Source organism: Callithrix jacchus, chromosome 9, assembly GCF_049354715.1.
Source record: "Callithrix jacchus isolate 240 chromosome 9, calJac240_pri, whole genome shotgun sequence".
Taxonomy (NCBI): domain Eukaryota; kingdom Metazoa; phylum Chordata; class Mammalia; order Primates; family Cebidae; genus Callithrix; species Callithrix jacchus.
Window position 1 is genome coordinate 34,102,808 of NC_133510.1, and position 17,095 is coordinate 34,119,902.

The 17,095-nt window shown below is 36.4% G+C and overlaps 1 protein-coding gene and 1 long non-coding RNA gene across 3 annotated transcripts in view; one reads left to right on the forward strand and one right to left on the reverse strand.

Moving 5' to 3' along the window:
- LOC144577760 (uncharacterized) overlaps window positions 1-17,095 on the forward strand; it is a 48,369-nt gene that overhangs the window by 8,865 nt on the left and 22,409 nt on the right. The window lies entirely within an intron of this gene.
- The window catches only part of PDZRN4 (PDZ domain containing ring finger 4), a 412,538-nt gene that overhangs the window by 8,344 nt on the left and 387,099 nt on the right, over window positions 1-17,095 (reverse strand). For both annotated transcript variants that reach the window (XM_002752366.6, XM_017975991.4), the window contains 3 exons: window positions 12,736-12,834; window positions 10,044-10,106; window positions 2,892-2,993 (listed from right to left, as the gene is read on the reverse strand). In XM_002752366.6, the coding sequence (XP_002752412.6) occupies window positions 2,892-2,993; window positions 10,044-10,106; window positions 12,736-12,834 (264 nt within the window). The remainder of the gene's footprint in view (window positions 1-2,891; window positions 2,994-10,043; window positions 10,107-12,735; window positions 12,835-17,095) is intronic.

A 17,095-nucleotide genomic window follows, 5' to 3' on the forward strand; every position in this document is an offset into this window, starting at 1 on the left:
GCCAACTAAAAATGTAAATTCAGTCCAATTTGTAATTGTTCAAGTTTTACATTCTTTAATCTTTTTCAAGTATCATAAAGCTGCAAATGCCAGACCTCATACAAAATTACTTAAAATGAGGAATGCTTACTTGTCACCAAAACATCAGGAATCTTCTTTAATCAGGTCAGAATAAAGTACCTTCTAACACTGACACAGTGAATGATGAAATAGAGTATTTTGAGGATTAAATGAAGTGGTGGGGAAAATAAAGAGAAAATGGTCAAAATTAATGATTCCCTGTAACTCTTTCCTTATTGAGTAACCCCATAGATTCCTGAGTTGCCAGCTGTAGTCATTATATATCTATATTGATAAGCCTTTCTTTTAGGCTGGAGGCGCACACAGCACAATTAGCAAAGCAGATTCTTCTTGCTCACTTCCTTCCTCTGTCCTATTTCCCCCTTTCTACCTAGACGTTCATTCACTACAGTCTGAGTCTAATGCAGTGGCAGAGACTGACATCTCCCTTGAGTTGAGCGGCAGGAAAAGAGGGATTGTCATTACTAAAGAGTGGGGATCTGTCTGCACCAAAGGGGGCCACATGTGGCATCTCAGAGAAAGGAACAACCTACACTGTCTCAAAGGTAGTGGCCACAAGCTCTTATGAGAATCCTCTCTGCCCCCAGTGTCCTGAGGGAAATAGGACAGAAAAGCAATATCTCTAATGGTCTCAGGAAGAAAATGGGCAGAAAATGAAAGAGAGTTGACAGGAAATGAGGAAAATGAGTTATTTTAAAATATTGCACAGATGCATAATACTGCCCCCAGCAACTCTGTACCTCATTTCCAAGAATCTAGAAAGCATCTGAAATATTAAAAATAAAAAAGCTAGAAAAAGCACACAAAAAGCTTCCACATTCTCCCTGAATAAAATACACTTGCAAAACAAATAAATAAATAGTGAGATAACTTGAGTTCAATGGAAAAATATGGGTATTATAAAGTCTAGAGATTTTAGTGTGTTTTTTTTTGTCACTTCATAGCATGTGCTGATTAAATTACATTTTTAAAGAATAGAAATAAAATGTATTTCTTTTCCTGATTTCTTTGGAAATCTGTTTTTTTTTTTCTGTAGGTAATTAGCTTCCTTCTGATGGCATGAGGCTTCTTGAGGATCAAGGGGCTAAGGCAGATCCTAATTCTGACAGGCAGGATGGCATCCTATGGAGTCAGACAACCATCTTTTATCAAGTGTGGAAAGGGAAGTCTCATTTGAAAATTCATCCTTTGGCACTGACTCTTCTGGGGGAAAAGGTTAGGAATGTAGTCAGATAATCAAATTTTCCACTGGTTTTACCCAGCGTATGTATTCCATCAAAGATGAACAGAATCTGGTCTTATGTCATTAATTTCTATTATTTCTACAGTCCATTATGGCAACTATGTGGTATAGTGTAAGGAAATGCTTTAGTTCTAAATTAATGAGGTTCTCTAGCAGTTACATGGAATGGGCAGGGAAACCACATTATAACATAAAAGTATCTTTTCTACTATAGAGATGGCAACTGAGTTCTCTTCAATTTATCATAAATTTCACTAATATGCATTTAGCCCCTTTATTATGTTCTTCTTTAAAGAAAATGGGAGCACTGAGATAACTAGTTTGAGCAATTTCCAGATAATTGGCATAATTTCATATGTATTCAAAAATCCACTCCAACATAGGCAGTGTGGGGGTTGTGTAGGCTTGTTTCCCCACTCCTAAGACCTCAGGTGTGTAACTTTACTCTGCCCCAGGCTATGGCAGACTTTATGGGAACCATTTAGAATGAGCAAGGGCATAAGGGAAATATATGCGGAAAGGGTGATCTTTTATAACCACTATATTCACGTCAGGATTCAGTCTGACACTGAAATATACTTACTCAATGTAATTTATAGATAGTATGTAGTTACTGAGTCTGAAAAATATCAGATCAATAACCGAGGAGACAAATGGTGATATAACTAACTTTACTCAAACGACTGACAGATGGATAGACTGGTGACAACAGTCTATTTGTCCTTTCTGCCGTGTGGTGGGACATAAAGAATATATGAAAGGAAGCCCAGTAGTACTTCTCTTCTACCGTTACCTTTCCTTTACTTTCATGACATCTTCGTCTATAAATATTTAAAAAATTCATTTAGAAGCTATCAGTTTGTTTTTGACTGAACAATAGTTTTGGTCACACTAAACTTGGAAAAAAAGTTCATTTAATATATTAATGAGGTTCTCTAGCAGTTATATGTATAATGTGCTTTATGAGACATTTCAATTGATCAAGTTATTCTAATAAGATTTAAGTTGATGATTATGCTATACGAGACATTTTAATTGATAAAGTTATTCAAAAAAGATTTAAGTTGATGGGCTAGTGTTTCTCTTGTGGATATTCTTCCAAGATACCTTCATATGCTAGTTAGGTATTTTCAGATGGAAACCTAAAGCAAGGATCCACACAGAATTATAAAGGTTCCACACAGCCATTTATTCATTTGTGTAATTATTTAAATAACTGGCAAACTGAAGGAGAGACTTGTGATTCAATTTTATATGCTTTTCCCCCCTTAAAAGGGATATTTAGCTGCCATCCTATGGAGCAATATAAGGAAGTCTTTAATTATAATTTTTTTGATAAGTTAGGAAAGATCAGTCTTTATTGCATTTTGTACCTTAATTGGTTTCGTATGTATTTTTAAAATTCGTTCCCACATAAGAAATGTGGTGGGTTATGTGGGGTGAGATAACCATGATAGTGATTTGATAGAGAATAGCAGATAATGAACATAAATTCATTCACAAATGTATGCTCGGCGAATTCAATGAATATACAGTTCAGTCTCAAGACTTTGATCTCCGTTCTGACCTGAATCTCTGGCCTTGCAACAAGCAGCACGATTCTCTTACACTCATCATTAGACAGCAAGGCCACTGCTTCTTCTCGATTCTGGACATCTTCCCCATTTATCTAGAAAACAAATGAGAGTGGCATATTAGTTTCCATTTCCACAATGCTGCACACAATAAATGGCAAATATCAGCTCATTTATGGTAAATGTATGGACAATGAAGCTCACACAATGGGCTCATCTTCAGCCCCTCAGCACAAAGTGCCTTCACTCAATTACGCGCTTACTGTAAGAGCCATATCGATCCCTGAAGGATGGCGGACATCAGAGGAAGCAGTTATGTTCATAAATGTCCAACCTGTGCCCTGGCAACATACATCTAGCAACACAATTAACCAGCCCCTGACAGGTGACGTTCATCTTTCTTCGCTCAGAGTAATGGAAGTGTCACTCTGAGATAATAGTGCTGGGGAAGAAGGACTGGCAATACCACAACTGAAATCCGTCATCCTGCACGCTCGCTGTGAGCCAATTAGAGAGCTGTAGTATTATCTCTCACCAGGCAAGGCTCGCAGGCCACTGCTGATTACATTTTCATTTAATCATTTCATATTTGTGTGGGGGTCTGACTCAGTTGCTCAAACATCATTGTCAGGATAAATCTCAGTGTTTACCTGATCAAAATAAAGTAACATTCTCATCAATACTCCACTTTCCTTCTAATATTTATCCATTTCCTAAAACAACAAAACTAATGAAATATCTTCAGACTCATCTCTTAAATAATTAAAAAAATTATCATAGCATAACATTGAATTTTTAAAATAATGATGAGTGAAAGAAACCAAGCTTGAGTAAACTTTTGATTATATGTAAAAGATTCCAGTGGCATTAGAAATATCTTTTTACCTTTCCGAAGTTCTAAAGAGTAAATAAGATTTATAAAGTTTTTTTCAACTACATTTTTATGTGCAAATACATTTAGCTCTTAATTAACAAAACTTTTTCCTTTGGATAGTTAATAATCATTTTCTTTTATTGATTACTCAAATCCATAAAGACAATAAGATTTTGATCCATATATGTAATCAAATAATGTGGAAAGAAATTCTAACTAAAGAGGTCAAGTAATTCTGTCTAAAATAGTATTACTTGAATAAGTTAAACAGATGGAAAATGTGGCTGCACTGACCATTCTTTTTTCAATAATTACTTTATGTCTTTCAGTAAGGACTTCTGCTTAACAGCATAGAGAGACTATTGAGGTTTTCTCATCGTAGGTCTCTGGTTTTCTGGCTGATGCATGAGGGTAGATGTAATTATCTGAAAACAAGCCCAGAAATCTCAACTTTGGACCACAATAATAAATACTTATTCCTACACTCTTATATGTATTTAGTGCAAGGAAAGCAGGCAATAATAGTAAAAAAAAATCATATGGGCAAAAGTTGTATTTTCTTACTCCAATCACTGTCATTTCTGACTTGTATATGTAGAAAGGAAATTCAGTGGTTATAAGTTTCACATGTATTCCCCATTTGTTTTTGCAATTCACAAATAAAATTCATCAAATTAGGAAATAGAAACTATGATTCTACAATGGGAAATAATGACTGGGAAGGATATGTTGTGGTTTGTCATAAATACATCTGAAAAAGCATGTGTGTACTGACTCCAAGGCCTTTTTTCTCAAATGAAGATAAATTGGCAGTGGTGGATTCCACTATACCTCACCTCTCCTCTATTAAGTGCTGTTTTAAAATAATGACTTTATGGTATTTACTCTATTTGCACTTTGAGTGTTTATGTCCGTTTCATGGCAATTCTTAGTAATATATTTGCAATGCATCTATTTGTCTGTCAAACATGGACCTGTTTATTCATCTCCTCTCCACTACAGGCACATCTGATCCTAAGAATATTGAATTGGGTGATCTCACACAGCTTATCTTCATCTTTTCTATTGAAATATACTTTTCACTTCTTTTATTCCTGGTTTCCACTCGACTACTATGTGCTTCCTCATTCTTCATCTAAATTTCACTTATCATTACTCTAAATACTCACTCATATTAGTCCAATGATGCTATTATGTTTGCTATCATAAAATGCATATAATAATAGTGCCTTTCTCAGAGGGTCTTTATGAGGATTACATGAGTTGATATAGGTAAAAATCTTAAATAGTGCCTGGTACATAGAAAGTCTTCAATGTTGGCACATAATACTGTTGATGCTGTTGTTACTGTTGTTATTACTATCATCATTTATATTTTAATCCTTAGTAGAGAAAAGACTCTTCATGCTACATAAAGCAAATAGAGTGAAATTTATGGAAAGTAATTAAATGCAGAGTAGTAAACATGGTTTTATTTTACAAGATATCTACCACCTATGTATTTCTAACTCTTAGAGGACCATCAGGAAGCAATGTGGTTGTTTGCCTTTTAGTTTCTTTATAGTTGGTATTCATCTCTCTCCCCTGAGAACTCATTATGACCAGAGCTATGGTCTCTGGTCCTGGCAATAATTAGTTCTTATTTGGGGGCAACAGATTATTTCTTGCCGAAACACTTCAGGATAATCCTTGGGATAAAATAACTACCACAGAAATGTGGCATTAAAATGTAATTTATTGTATCTTTTTGAAAATAAGTGCCACACTTTAGCCAACTGGTTGGTAGATGCGATTGTACTCAGGACATTAGTTTTATACCCAAACTGTTACTGGGGCAAGAAATGTAGCCATGGGTTTCAGCAAAGATACCTCTCAAGGAATGAAAAGATTTGAGAAACAGAATCAGATAGAGCTTTCAACCTTCAGTTGCTCTTGCTCCTGAAATAATGGCTTATAGTTACAGGATTGTTTGTGGGAATGCAGCCTGCTGTTATGGGAGAATACTAGGCAGACATGAAAGTGGAGGACCCAGTAATAAGGGAAGGAGACCAGATGAGTAGTCACGTCACATGGCTTAATGGAACACTTCCACTTTAAGAAAACAGAGGGAAAGAGAACCAAGAGAAGGACAGCAGGTAAATTTTGTTAACATAACGGTCTCACTTTCTGTACATGGGCATATGTAAAGGTTAGTTTCAAAATGGATATTGCCTTGGCTAAGAGGAGATCTGTGGTACTTACATGGATAGATCAGTCAAATCTCACTTTAGGCCCAATCTCCTATATGTGTGTATAAGTGTGTTGTGTTGTGTGTGTGTGTGTGTGTGTGTGTGTAAAGCCCTAAAAGCTTAGAAATGAGATGTAATATAGCTTTTCTCTTTAACATACTAATATCTAGTTTCTTTTTCTATTATTATACCAGACATAGGTGGGCAATGCAAATTCTTGACATCCAACCAACAGTGGAATTTCTTAGGAAAACCCAAGAGTCTTAGGCAATAAGAAAGCTTTATTTCAAATGTGTTTATATTTTAATATAGTGACAAAGGAGGTGATCAAAGTATAGAGACATAGATGTGGAAAGAACAGAAATAGAGGTAAAATATCCAAAGGGAATAAAATAAAAGAATTAGAGAACCAGGGTATTAGTTTATTCTCATGCTGCTATGAAGAAATACCGGAGACTGGGTAATTTATAAAGAAAAGAGGATCAATTGGCTTACAGTTCTGCATGTCTGGGGAAGCCTCAGGAAACTTACAATCATGGAGGAAGGCACCTCTTCACAGGGTGGCAGGAGAGAGAGAATAAGTGCCGAACAAAGGGGGAAAAGCCCCTTACAAAACCATCAGATCTTGTGAGAACTCACTCACTAACAGCGTGGAGTAACCACCCCCCTGATTCAATTGCCCACCACTGTGTCCCCCCCCCACTGGATCCCCCCCACCACTGGATCCCACACATAGGGATTATGGGAACTACAATTCAAGATGAAATTTGGGTGGGTATATAGCCAAATCATATCAACCAGTTTATGTGTAGAACAGAGAAGAGAAAGCTCGTTAGAAGTCCTGTTGTTTCACTGTTTGAGTTCTTGCAAAGTTTTGTGAGGAAGTCATCCTTAGAAATGGGATTGAATTTTTTGCTAACCTGAGATTAGGCTGCTTACATGGATTATTATATGTTTACCATCCCAAGGATAAAAGGAGAATACAGCATTCTCTTCTTGGAAACTCCATAGAAAGCTGGTCACATATGCGGTCTTTCACTCTTGTTATCTGACTCAGAAATGCCATATTCAGCACTGCAATTTTGTGAGAGAATGCCCCCAGATTAATTCCTGGAGATATATTTGATATAAGCTCCTAGCAATGACACAGCAGATAGAACTATGAAGGAATGAAAAGGAAGAACTTTCCTTGCATAGAAAAAGCACAGGTGAACCACAACGATTCTCTGAAAGTTGGTTCATGGTTTCTCTTCTGCACAATCCCTACTCTATAACAATCCCCTTTGTGTGACAGCACGTGTGTGTGTGTGTGTGTAAATGAGATGTCATTGGGTACAGTCACCTATAGGTTCATGGTGTGCTACATTAAGAAAAGTCTGGCTACACAATGAGGTCAGGGACACTGACATACTTAAGTAAAATGAACAGAAAATTAAAATCACAATTGCCCTGAAGAGATTCATTAAAATAAAAGCCATCTAAGAAACTTTAAGGATAAGAAGTAAATCCTCTGTTTTTCCTACTCTCATCTCTCTGGGAAAGGAGTCATTAATTGCTCATTACAGGGTATCCCATAATCTCCTCATCAACCATAAGGAAGCCATTTGTCTCTGGGTACAATTTTGTCAGAGTTTTACTTAATATAATTTCATAATCACCCTTAAGACTCTTTGTTTCCTATGTGTGCAGACAGAATTGAATTCTAGATTTTTTACTGCGACATGTGTTGTGACATATTTGCCACAGAATATAAAATAATCAGGCAGAAAACAGCACTTTATCATCCTGCTATTGTTTCCTTAGTGAACCTAGACCATTAAGGAATACTTTATTATAGAGCAGGTATTTTCTCTAAAAACTTACCTGCTCACAATATCACTAAGGATTTGGAAGTGCCATAACATATGAAAACACATGCACTTTATTTCTATCCAACTATACCCACAGAACAAATGAATGAAACTTTAATGACTGTATTTGTGTATCCAGCCTACGGAAGAGTGGTTAGCTGGGAACTAGGAAGGGAGCCAGGTACAGTAGGCAGTATGGGATGTGGAGTAGATGGCAAGAGGAAGAACTGCCAGCTGGCAACAGCAAAGGAAGAGTAAGAAAAATGACACAATATAGACCAAATGCATCTGCAAATGTATCCAAATAAGGTCATTTCATGTTGGGGCACACATTTTCCAGATTTTCCAATCACTGAGCATTTGACTGTATTACAGCATCGTGGGATGAATGCTAGCTGTAACATGACTCTGAGCATCTACAGATTACATTATTTTCAGTATATTTAATTGGAGATGTTAACAAAGCGAACAATACATTTAGAATTATTTCAAAATTAAAAAAATAGTGAAACACTTTTGAAGCTTTCATTATCTGGATGATACATGAAAAGGGTCCCTTTAATTTCTTAATGAAGCTATGTAAGTAAAACCTTTCAACAGATGTTATTCGTCTATCCTATCATTCTTTCCACTGAATAGCCTGATTACATTCATTGATTTATTCATGTGCATGTGTGAAAGATGACAAAAATGTGGTGATCAACAAGACATAGGTCTTGGCTTCCTGGTCCACTTTTCCTTCCCCTATGTATGACAGACATAGTTCATTTTGTTTACTATAGATCACTATTTAGGGAGCTCACTGAGGGAGAAATTATATACTCGAGGTTTTCTGAAAACTGGTGAGACCCCAAACGATCATTAATTCACACTTTGTATTCTTTTCTAATTGCAGCCTTAACAGAAGGTCCATGGTAAAAAAGGAGCTCTGCACTTTCTAGCTAGAGGAAGAACAGGTGGTGAGGAGGTGGTATGATTCCATGAGTGTTGTCCTGAACAAGGGAGAGAACTGCAGAAGGCTGGGCAGGACGTGTGCCCAGGCAGCACAGGCACAGTGTTACCATGACAGTGTCATGCTGTACTGTGATCATCTGTGTATGGTGCTGTCTTCCTAAACAGTGACAGTGGGCTCCAAATGCTGGGACAACATCTTGTCTATTTTTGAAGACCTAGTTTTTAGATTCCAAAAGTGGGAATTCAAAGAAATGCTCTCCAGGGGTCTGTATCCAACCAGGAGAAATAGGAGCTCTGGAACTGTGGCAGTGATATTTTAACAACTTATCACTCCCTGGATCATTCAAGTCCTCCTCTCTGTTTCACATTTGTGATCAGCAGTGAAACTCCACCTGAAGGACCTCTGTTTTTATCTTGGGGTTGATCTGCTGTTCGCAAGAGGGCGTCTTCTCCCTGCAGCCATTCTTTCTTTCTTTTTAAGGCAGTGTCTCACTTTGTCATCTAGGCTGGAGTGCAGTGGCACCATCTTGGCTCACCGCAACCTCCCTCTCCCCAGCTCAAGTGATTCTCCTGCCTCAGCCTCCTGACTAAGTGGGATTACAGGTACCTACTACCATGCCTGGCTAATTTTTGTATTTTTTAGTAAAGAAGGGGTTTCACCATATTGGCTAGGCTGGTCTCGAACTCCTGACTTCATGATCCACCCTCCTCAGCCTCCCAAAGTGCTGGGATTACAGGCATGAGCTACTGTTTAGACTTTTATATAGCAAAGGAACATTTGATCCATGTTCACCTAATTTATTCTGGAAAAGGCAGCAATAACTGCTGCTATTAGTAGTCATAGCCATTAATATTTACTAAGTACTTATGCATTATGTTAAGCATATTGCATGCATAATCTCATTTCACCTTCACAACAATAATAGGTTATTACCATTTTTTAAAAATGAGGGAATGAAGCTTAGAATGAGAAGAGGTTAGGTGAGGTGCCAAGCAAATGGTGAAGCTGGAAGAGAAGTCATATTTGACTCCAGAGAGTCTGAACCATTAATTATTAGCTAATCACTCTTAATAAATCATACCATCCTTAATAAGTTCTAAATGATAGCTTCTTTTGGGTTTTGTAGATGTTAATATCCAAAAGCAAAGACAAATTATTTTCTCAACGGTTTACAAAAAACAAAATAATAACTGTTGGACAGACCATGGGAAACTAAAGGAAATGACAACATCACCTACTTGCAAAATACGATCCCCTTCTCGAATCCGGCCATCTTTGGCAGCAATGCTATTTGGATCTACCTGTAATAAAGAGGACATACATCTTCAGCCAGATATAAAACATTCCCTTAAGAACTTAAAAATATGGTTTTAAAATATATTTTGAAAATGTTAAATTTTCAAAAAGCTGTTTTCAAATTCTCTGTTGACATATGACAGTGTATGTCATATTTCTCCCCATCAAAACTCACTGAATCTAAAAATATAAATGAGGTATTTTAGAGTGAACAAGAATAAAATCGTGAGGACTAGAGCAGAACTTAATCTGAAGATCAGTTTTTCCACCCTTCCTCCTCCTGTCCTCTATTTCTTCCTTCCTTTTTCCCCCTCATTCTTTTTTTTTTTTTTTTTTACATTCATTTAGTCATTTCTGTATCCCAACTGTCACACAGGATCTTCAGTTGACATGAGATGTTAATACGAGGACTTTCTGGATCCAGGAAATTTACTTTCTATGAGATGATTTTAAATCCTCCCTTACTTGTCTTATCAAAGCTGACAGCTATACTTTAAGTCCATACTTATAATGAGAATTATGTTTCATGAGCACATTAATTTATAAAGAAATTTACAACCTATATTTCTCAAGAAACACATGCACACACAAATCCGATCCATGTATTTAATTAATACCACTTTACATATGGGGTAAAGTATATTAACTATAAACTGTCTTAGAATGTATAGATATTTAAGACTCTATCAGGAGCTTATCGGCATTTTAAGGCCAAACTTGAGTGATGACCTACAGTTCACTGGGGGCAATTTCATCTATCAGATTTCATGTGATGGCTTCAAACTTTATTTAAACTTGTTGCAGAAAAGCTTTTTTTTAAGCAAAGTATTTCAAGTGTCTCACGAGGTTGATCCATCCTATCCACATGCTAGATATTACTTTCTTATTAGGGGAGCCACCTAATAATTGAGTCTTAAATCATCCATCAAGAATAATAGACACTGTAAATACATGTAAGAGGTAAAAGGAAAACATTCCTTCCAAGTACATATGTTCGGATCCTGTGTCTTCCTTCCCTTCCCTGAAAAGTGCAGTTCCAATTCTGACATATTTAAATAGTAAACAGTGACTTACTAGAAGGAAGTGAGGGATGAATTATGAACTGTATCCCATTTAAAAGCCATTTACAATCCAAAACCTTGTCTTTAGAACTGTAATCAAACTAATATTAAACTTCTCCCTTCCTACCTCTGTACATATTACAAAAGATAATTCCACAGATGTTTCCTCATACTTCCTCACCCTAATCAGAGGAATTATCCTAATTACATATTTAAAAGAAGTGCATAAGTAGAATATTGTGGAGTTTTTCCATTGCAGAAGAGAGTCAGTAAATTTTTTGGTAAAGGGATAAAGAGTAATATTTTACACTTGCAGAGTTGTGTTGTTTTCTAAATGCATTAATTACATTATCTCTTCCACATTCTAAGCAACTCTATAAAAACAATAAAATAAATATTGTTGTACTCAGCTTCTAGTTGAGAAAGCTGAAGCTCAGTACATTAGGTAATGTTTTCAAGATTATGGCCAAGAAAACTTGGAACAGCATAGAACATTAATTAGTATCTAGTTTGTCTAACTCCAGCATTCATATGTAAATATGCACATATGTTTTGCACATATAAGTAATTTTTTTATCATATGCATATTTAATTTTAATTTTTTTATATTTAGGGACAGGGTCTCATTCTGTCACTCAGGCTGCAGTGCAGTGGCACAATAATAGCTCACTGTAACCTCAAACTACTGTGCTCAAACAATCCTACTGCCAAAGCCTCCTGAGTAGTTAGGACTACAGACATATGCTACCATGACTGACTAATTTTTTTTTTTATAGAGACAGGGTCTCACTGTGTTGCCTGGTTTGGCCTCAAACTCCTAGACTTAAGCAATCCTCCTGTGTTGGCCTCCCAAAGTGCAGGGTTTATAGGCATAAGCCACTGTGCACAGCCTAAATTTTTTTAAAACATACCTTCCTACTTCACATATAATAATGCCTTCGTGAGTTTTAAAAAATCACCTATTGTAATAAAATTTGCTTCACAGTCTTCAAAATGAATTAACACTAACAGTATTTCACATTTTAGAATCTCACTTGTGTATTGCTTCTTAGCCTCTGGCTAAGATCAAGGGTAGAATCTGACTCATGGGGTTGAATAAAACAAACTAATAGATGCACTCACTGGGTATTCAAATTTATCAATGACATCAGCAGAGTAAAAGATGTGATTATTGTGAATAGTAATTCAAAACAATTAGCCAGTGCTACTGTCAATAGAACTCATAAAAGACACAGAAGAATGGAAGGACAGATGTTTGAGGATCAAAAACTTTGCTGGACTTGCTGCATTCTTATGGGAATTTAGTCAGATTTGGACAGTGTGACCACTTTTGCACTCTTCCTTGCTGGGATTCTGGGGCAAAAGTATTCACATTAAACAAGCTGCTAATAATTACATTAGTTGGGCAGCATAATTTACTTTGCTAATTGAAAGTGACAAGTTTTGGAAACATGGCCAATTCTTCACGTTCAAGCCTCTTAAGGAAGGGTTTTCTCCTTGTGAGTCATTTCTCCCCATTTCTCCTAATCTCCTTCTTAGAATTTCTCCCTCCAAACCCCATGCCATTTCTTACCTCGCTGACATAAATACCGGTGTCTTCTTCATCATCTGTTCGGTAACAGACTGTCAGGCCCAGCTTCTCTTGACTGCTAACACGACACAACTCAACCTCCTGAGAGAACAACACACACAGATGACATTTATGTCAGAAAGAAAACATCCAGCAGAATGGAGAACCCATTGATATTCTTTGGGTCATTCTGGCAAGTTTTAACAATTATTGCCAAACATTGGAAATTAACTTTTGTTACCAATATTATTCAAATGTTCTTTCAGCATGGATTTCTATATAGTTAATCCAATGTTTTATATTATTATTGTAAAGTTGGAGATACACAACTGTTTCAAGGCAAGCTGTCAATGTAAAACTCCTTAAAAATTATACAATAATGTATAAATAAAATACATGTATACATCAATACACTGAAATCAATAAAATATTTGAAAATGTCAAATTTGGTGGAAAAATGTTCATGAAAACATGAAGAGTTACTATTACATGCTTTTATTTGTATTATTAGAAAACAAGTTCAAATAAAAAAAGAGTATTCTGAGCCGTTTCCATCAATTCTGCTCTTGAGTTCTACACAGTATGATAATAAGCAAGTGTTTTTTGTAGGTCAGTCCAGGGTTTTCTATAATTTTATAGAAACTCTCACCCTTGGAAAGAAATGGGTTCATCCAGGCTGAAGGGAGAGACATCAAAAACCATTTGAGGCAGAGGCAGTGATTCAAAGTGAAGCAGTAAATGAACAAGAAAATGCATTTACTGAAACACATGGCTAAGGGCTTGAAATGTCAGTCCTCCTCAAGTAATGTATATTGAATCTACTTCCTGATTTATGTTCACTAAAATAATGATAAATTTCGGTGTATTTTATTTTATATAATGAAATGGACTTGTACTACTTTCAGAAGCAGATGACTTCAGGATAAATTATATATTTCCAAGGATTAAAACACAAATTAGCACACTAATTACAGAGAATTTATTCCTATTGGATGGAGAATATAAGACCCATTAGTAAATAATCAGATGAAGAACAATGTCTATTTAAATTAGAAGTGAAGTCTGGATCAATTTCTAGCACTCAGGCTCTGTGGGAGTGCTGTATTTGTCTGTCTTGCTTAATGCTCTTTCTCTAGTGCCTAGAATAGGAGGGTTTCAGTGTGGGCACTCAGTAACAGCTAGCTGAAGGGTGACTAATTTTATTTCAGAAATCTTTCCTAGTGCACACAGATTTTTGTAAAACCATAAGTAGGCAGTCTTTCCTCTTTGGAAATAGATGAGTTTGTGTGTGCGTGTGTGTGTGTGTGTGTGTGTGTGTGCGCGCTCGCATGTGCATGTGTAAAGATTATGAGAAGAATAGAGTGCTAAGGTCTAAATGTTTGTGTTCTCTACAATTATAGAGACTCTTAGGGGTCTCTACATGTAAGTTCAAATTAAGAAAAGACTACATATAATTGTAGAGACTCCTAATGTTAAGGTTTCAACATACTTTACCTGCCAAGGAGATAACAGACTGTCAGGCCCAGCATCTCTTTACCTACCTGCCTTTGGTAGATGATTAGGTCACAAGGGCTGCTGACCCCTCATAAATGGGATTACTGCCCTTATAAAGAGGTCCCAGAGAGCTGTCTTGCCTCTTCCACCTTGTAAGGACACAGTGAGAGGCTGCCCTCTATGAGGAACAGGCCCTTACCAGACACTGAAACTGCTGGGTGCCTTGATCTTCGACTTCCCAACTTCTAGAACTGTGATAAATGTGTTTCTGTCACTTAGAAGCCACCCTGTTCATGGTATTTTGTTACAGCAGCCCAAATGGACTAAGACATAAATATTCATTTAACTGTCTCAAATCTGAAATAGTTACCAGAACAAAATGAAGAAAAACTTACTTATCTTCAAACAAGAGAATACTTCCCAGAACACTCTGTTACATTTGAGTAAATATCCTCCCTTTCAATTCTGTATTTTTTTGTTTCAATTCTGTATTTCAATGAAGTCCTTGTCAGTGGTAATAACCTGTTTAAAAATGATATGCTATACACCATGGGTAAATCCTTAGCAAGGGGATTTGCTCTCATAAACTCCAGTGACCAATAATTTCACAGATAACAGCAAATAAAACTGAATTTAAATCCTCTATTCTGAGATAAGTACTGCAAATTAGTGAAATGCATGAAACTATAAAGAATGTTGACTTTCTGACTGTTGGACAAAGATATTCTATATTACAATGCTTAGAAAGGGTATAGTGTTGGCGGAACAGTAAAGAGAAAAGGCGAAACATCCTTTTACCTAGACACAGACTAGGAAACAGTGAAATGATTTGGCACCAGAGGCAAAAATGTACACACCAAGCAAAGGTCTTTTCAAAACTGGCAATAATTAATGCCTCCAGAGGGAAAGAATGCTTGACTAAAACTGCAACATTAGGAAGAAATTATAGCAACAAAACAGCTTCAATTACTGCAACAAGGTATACAGTCGAGGAGTATCTCTTAGTGATTCCTCAGAGACCAATAAGGAAGCCTACACACTCTATAATGAGCTGAGATTGGGACCTTTAAATCAGCACAAATGAGGAGCTGTAACCAGAGCTGAAATCCACTGGCTTTCAATGCCCTAACAAAGCATGGAAGCAACTCTCAGTATTGTGAAAAGACATTTTAAGGGGAAACATTCTTTTTTGAATGTTTTCTCCACATTTGCAATGGTGTACCTTGACTTTGGTGTTTGCTTAGAAGATGCATATCCAACTATTTTGCAATAAAATTGAATGAATGTATTAAAACAAAAAGGGCAGAATCCACGTATAATCCTTCAACACTACAAATCAAAGCACTTACCCAAGAATCTCAGAGGAAAGGAGACTAAGGTCCTCAGGTCAAAGTAACTTTTCAATATTTCCTTTGTCTTGGACCAAATCCAAACTGTGAAACAGGTCTACGAATTATCTCCATGGTGTGTTTGCAATATACACTCAGCACCCTCCTATTTCCTGTCAGCTGCCTGGAGTCCCTGAGGTATGAGTATTACAGGTTTGCCATTTTGCCTGTCCCCTAACAAAACTTGGCATTCGGTGTGATTTTTCCATCCTCTCACAGATAGCTCTTGAGACGTTAAAATAATTAATACATAAACGTCTCTCAAAGGAATCATCATTAACAATTACTTAAAATGTGACCCAAACAGGCTTTGGTGCATACTAATAAACACTGAAAATACAAAGCCTTAAAGCAAGGGACTAAACCCTTGGCAGAAAGCCTTCAGGCACCATAAGAGACCCAAGTGAGATTTTTCTGGATCCCACAAACCACCTCACTCCAGTCCTGAGTGTGAAGTTGCATTTCCTGGTTGAGAATGTCTTAGATACTACATAGTTTATATTAAAACACAGAAACATACATTTTAGAATCAAAGTTCCCTTAATTTTATGACAAAATAACTTATAAGCAGCTATCCGTAGACAATTTTGTTTGTAGGAGGCAAAGGTAGCTTTATAAAGTCTCCGATTATCTAAAAGGAATTCTGCAGCACAGGTTTAATTAAGCATTCCCTTCACAGGACATACAAGCCTCTGACTTCTGAAGGAACAACCTCCAGGTAATAGAGAATGCTTTCCCTAACAACTTTCATACCCTTCCCTCTGTCACTTGGAAGCTATTAGATGAAACACATAAAAGTGAAATGCTATCTCTGTATATTTCCTCCATGGAGACAATTCATGAGCATATACAAATCAAAGCCAAGCCTGAATGGATGGCAGCACTAACCATCCATAAGTCATTGTGACTAGAGTGAAAGAATCACTTCACACACCTGGTGAAACTACATTCATTTTGACTTAAATGTACTTCAAGATGTGATGTTCTGGGAAAGTGTCTAAAGTCTCCTTAAAAAAATCAAACTTCAGTATTTAATATTTTAAGAAATTGATTATATATAGATTGAAGGTGTAGAAGATAGAGTTTTTTTTTAATTAAAGCTTGCTGTGAAACATTCTTCTAATCATAGAATGACACAAATAGGATTTTTACATAAATTGGTTGTACTCCAGCGCGGTGAAATTTTAATTTTTTTTTTTTTTGTGGTTGAGTCTAGGAATAAATGAGAAACTTAAAATGAATAAAAAAATTGCTTTCTAGATAGAATTATCTCTTGGGGAAAGAAACAAGGGTTGACACAGCTTAAGAAGCAATGGCTTTTTAAGTAACACTGTTCCCAGACTTTAAAGAACACTTAGGCCCATGCATGCCATAAAGATTGTCCTCTGCATAAGAAAATTCAAACGCAGTCAGCACTATTCAAGTCTGAAGAAGACCTAGCACCAGACAAGCTAGTCATTTATATCAGTTGATAATAAGGG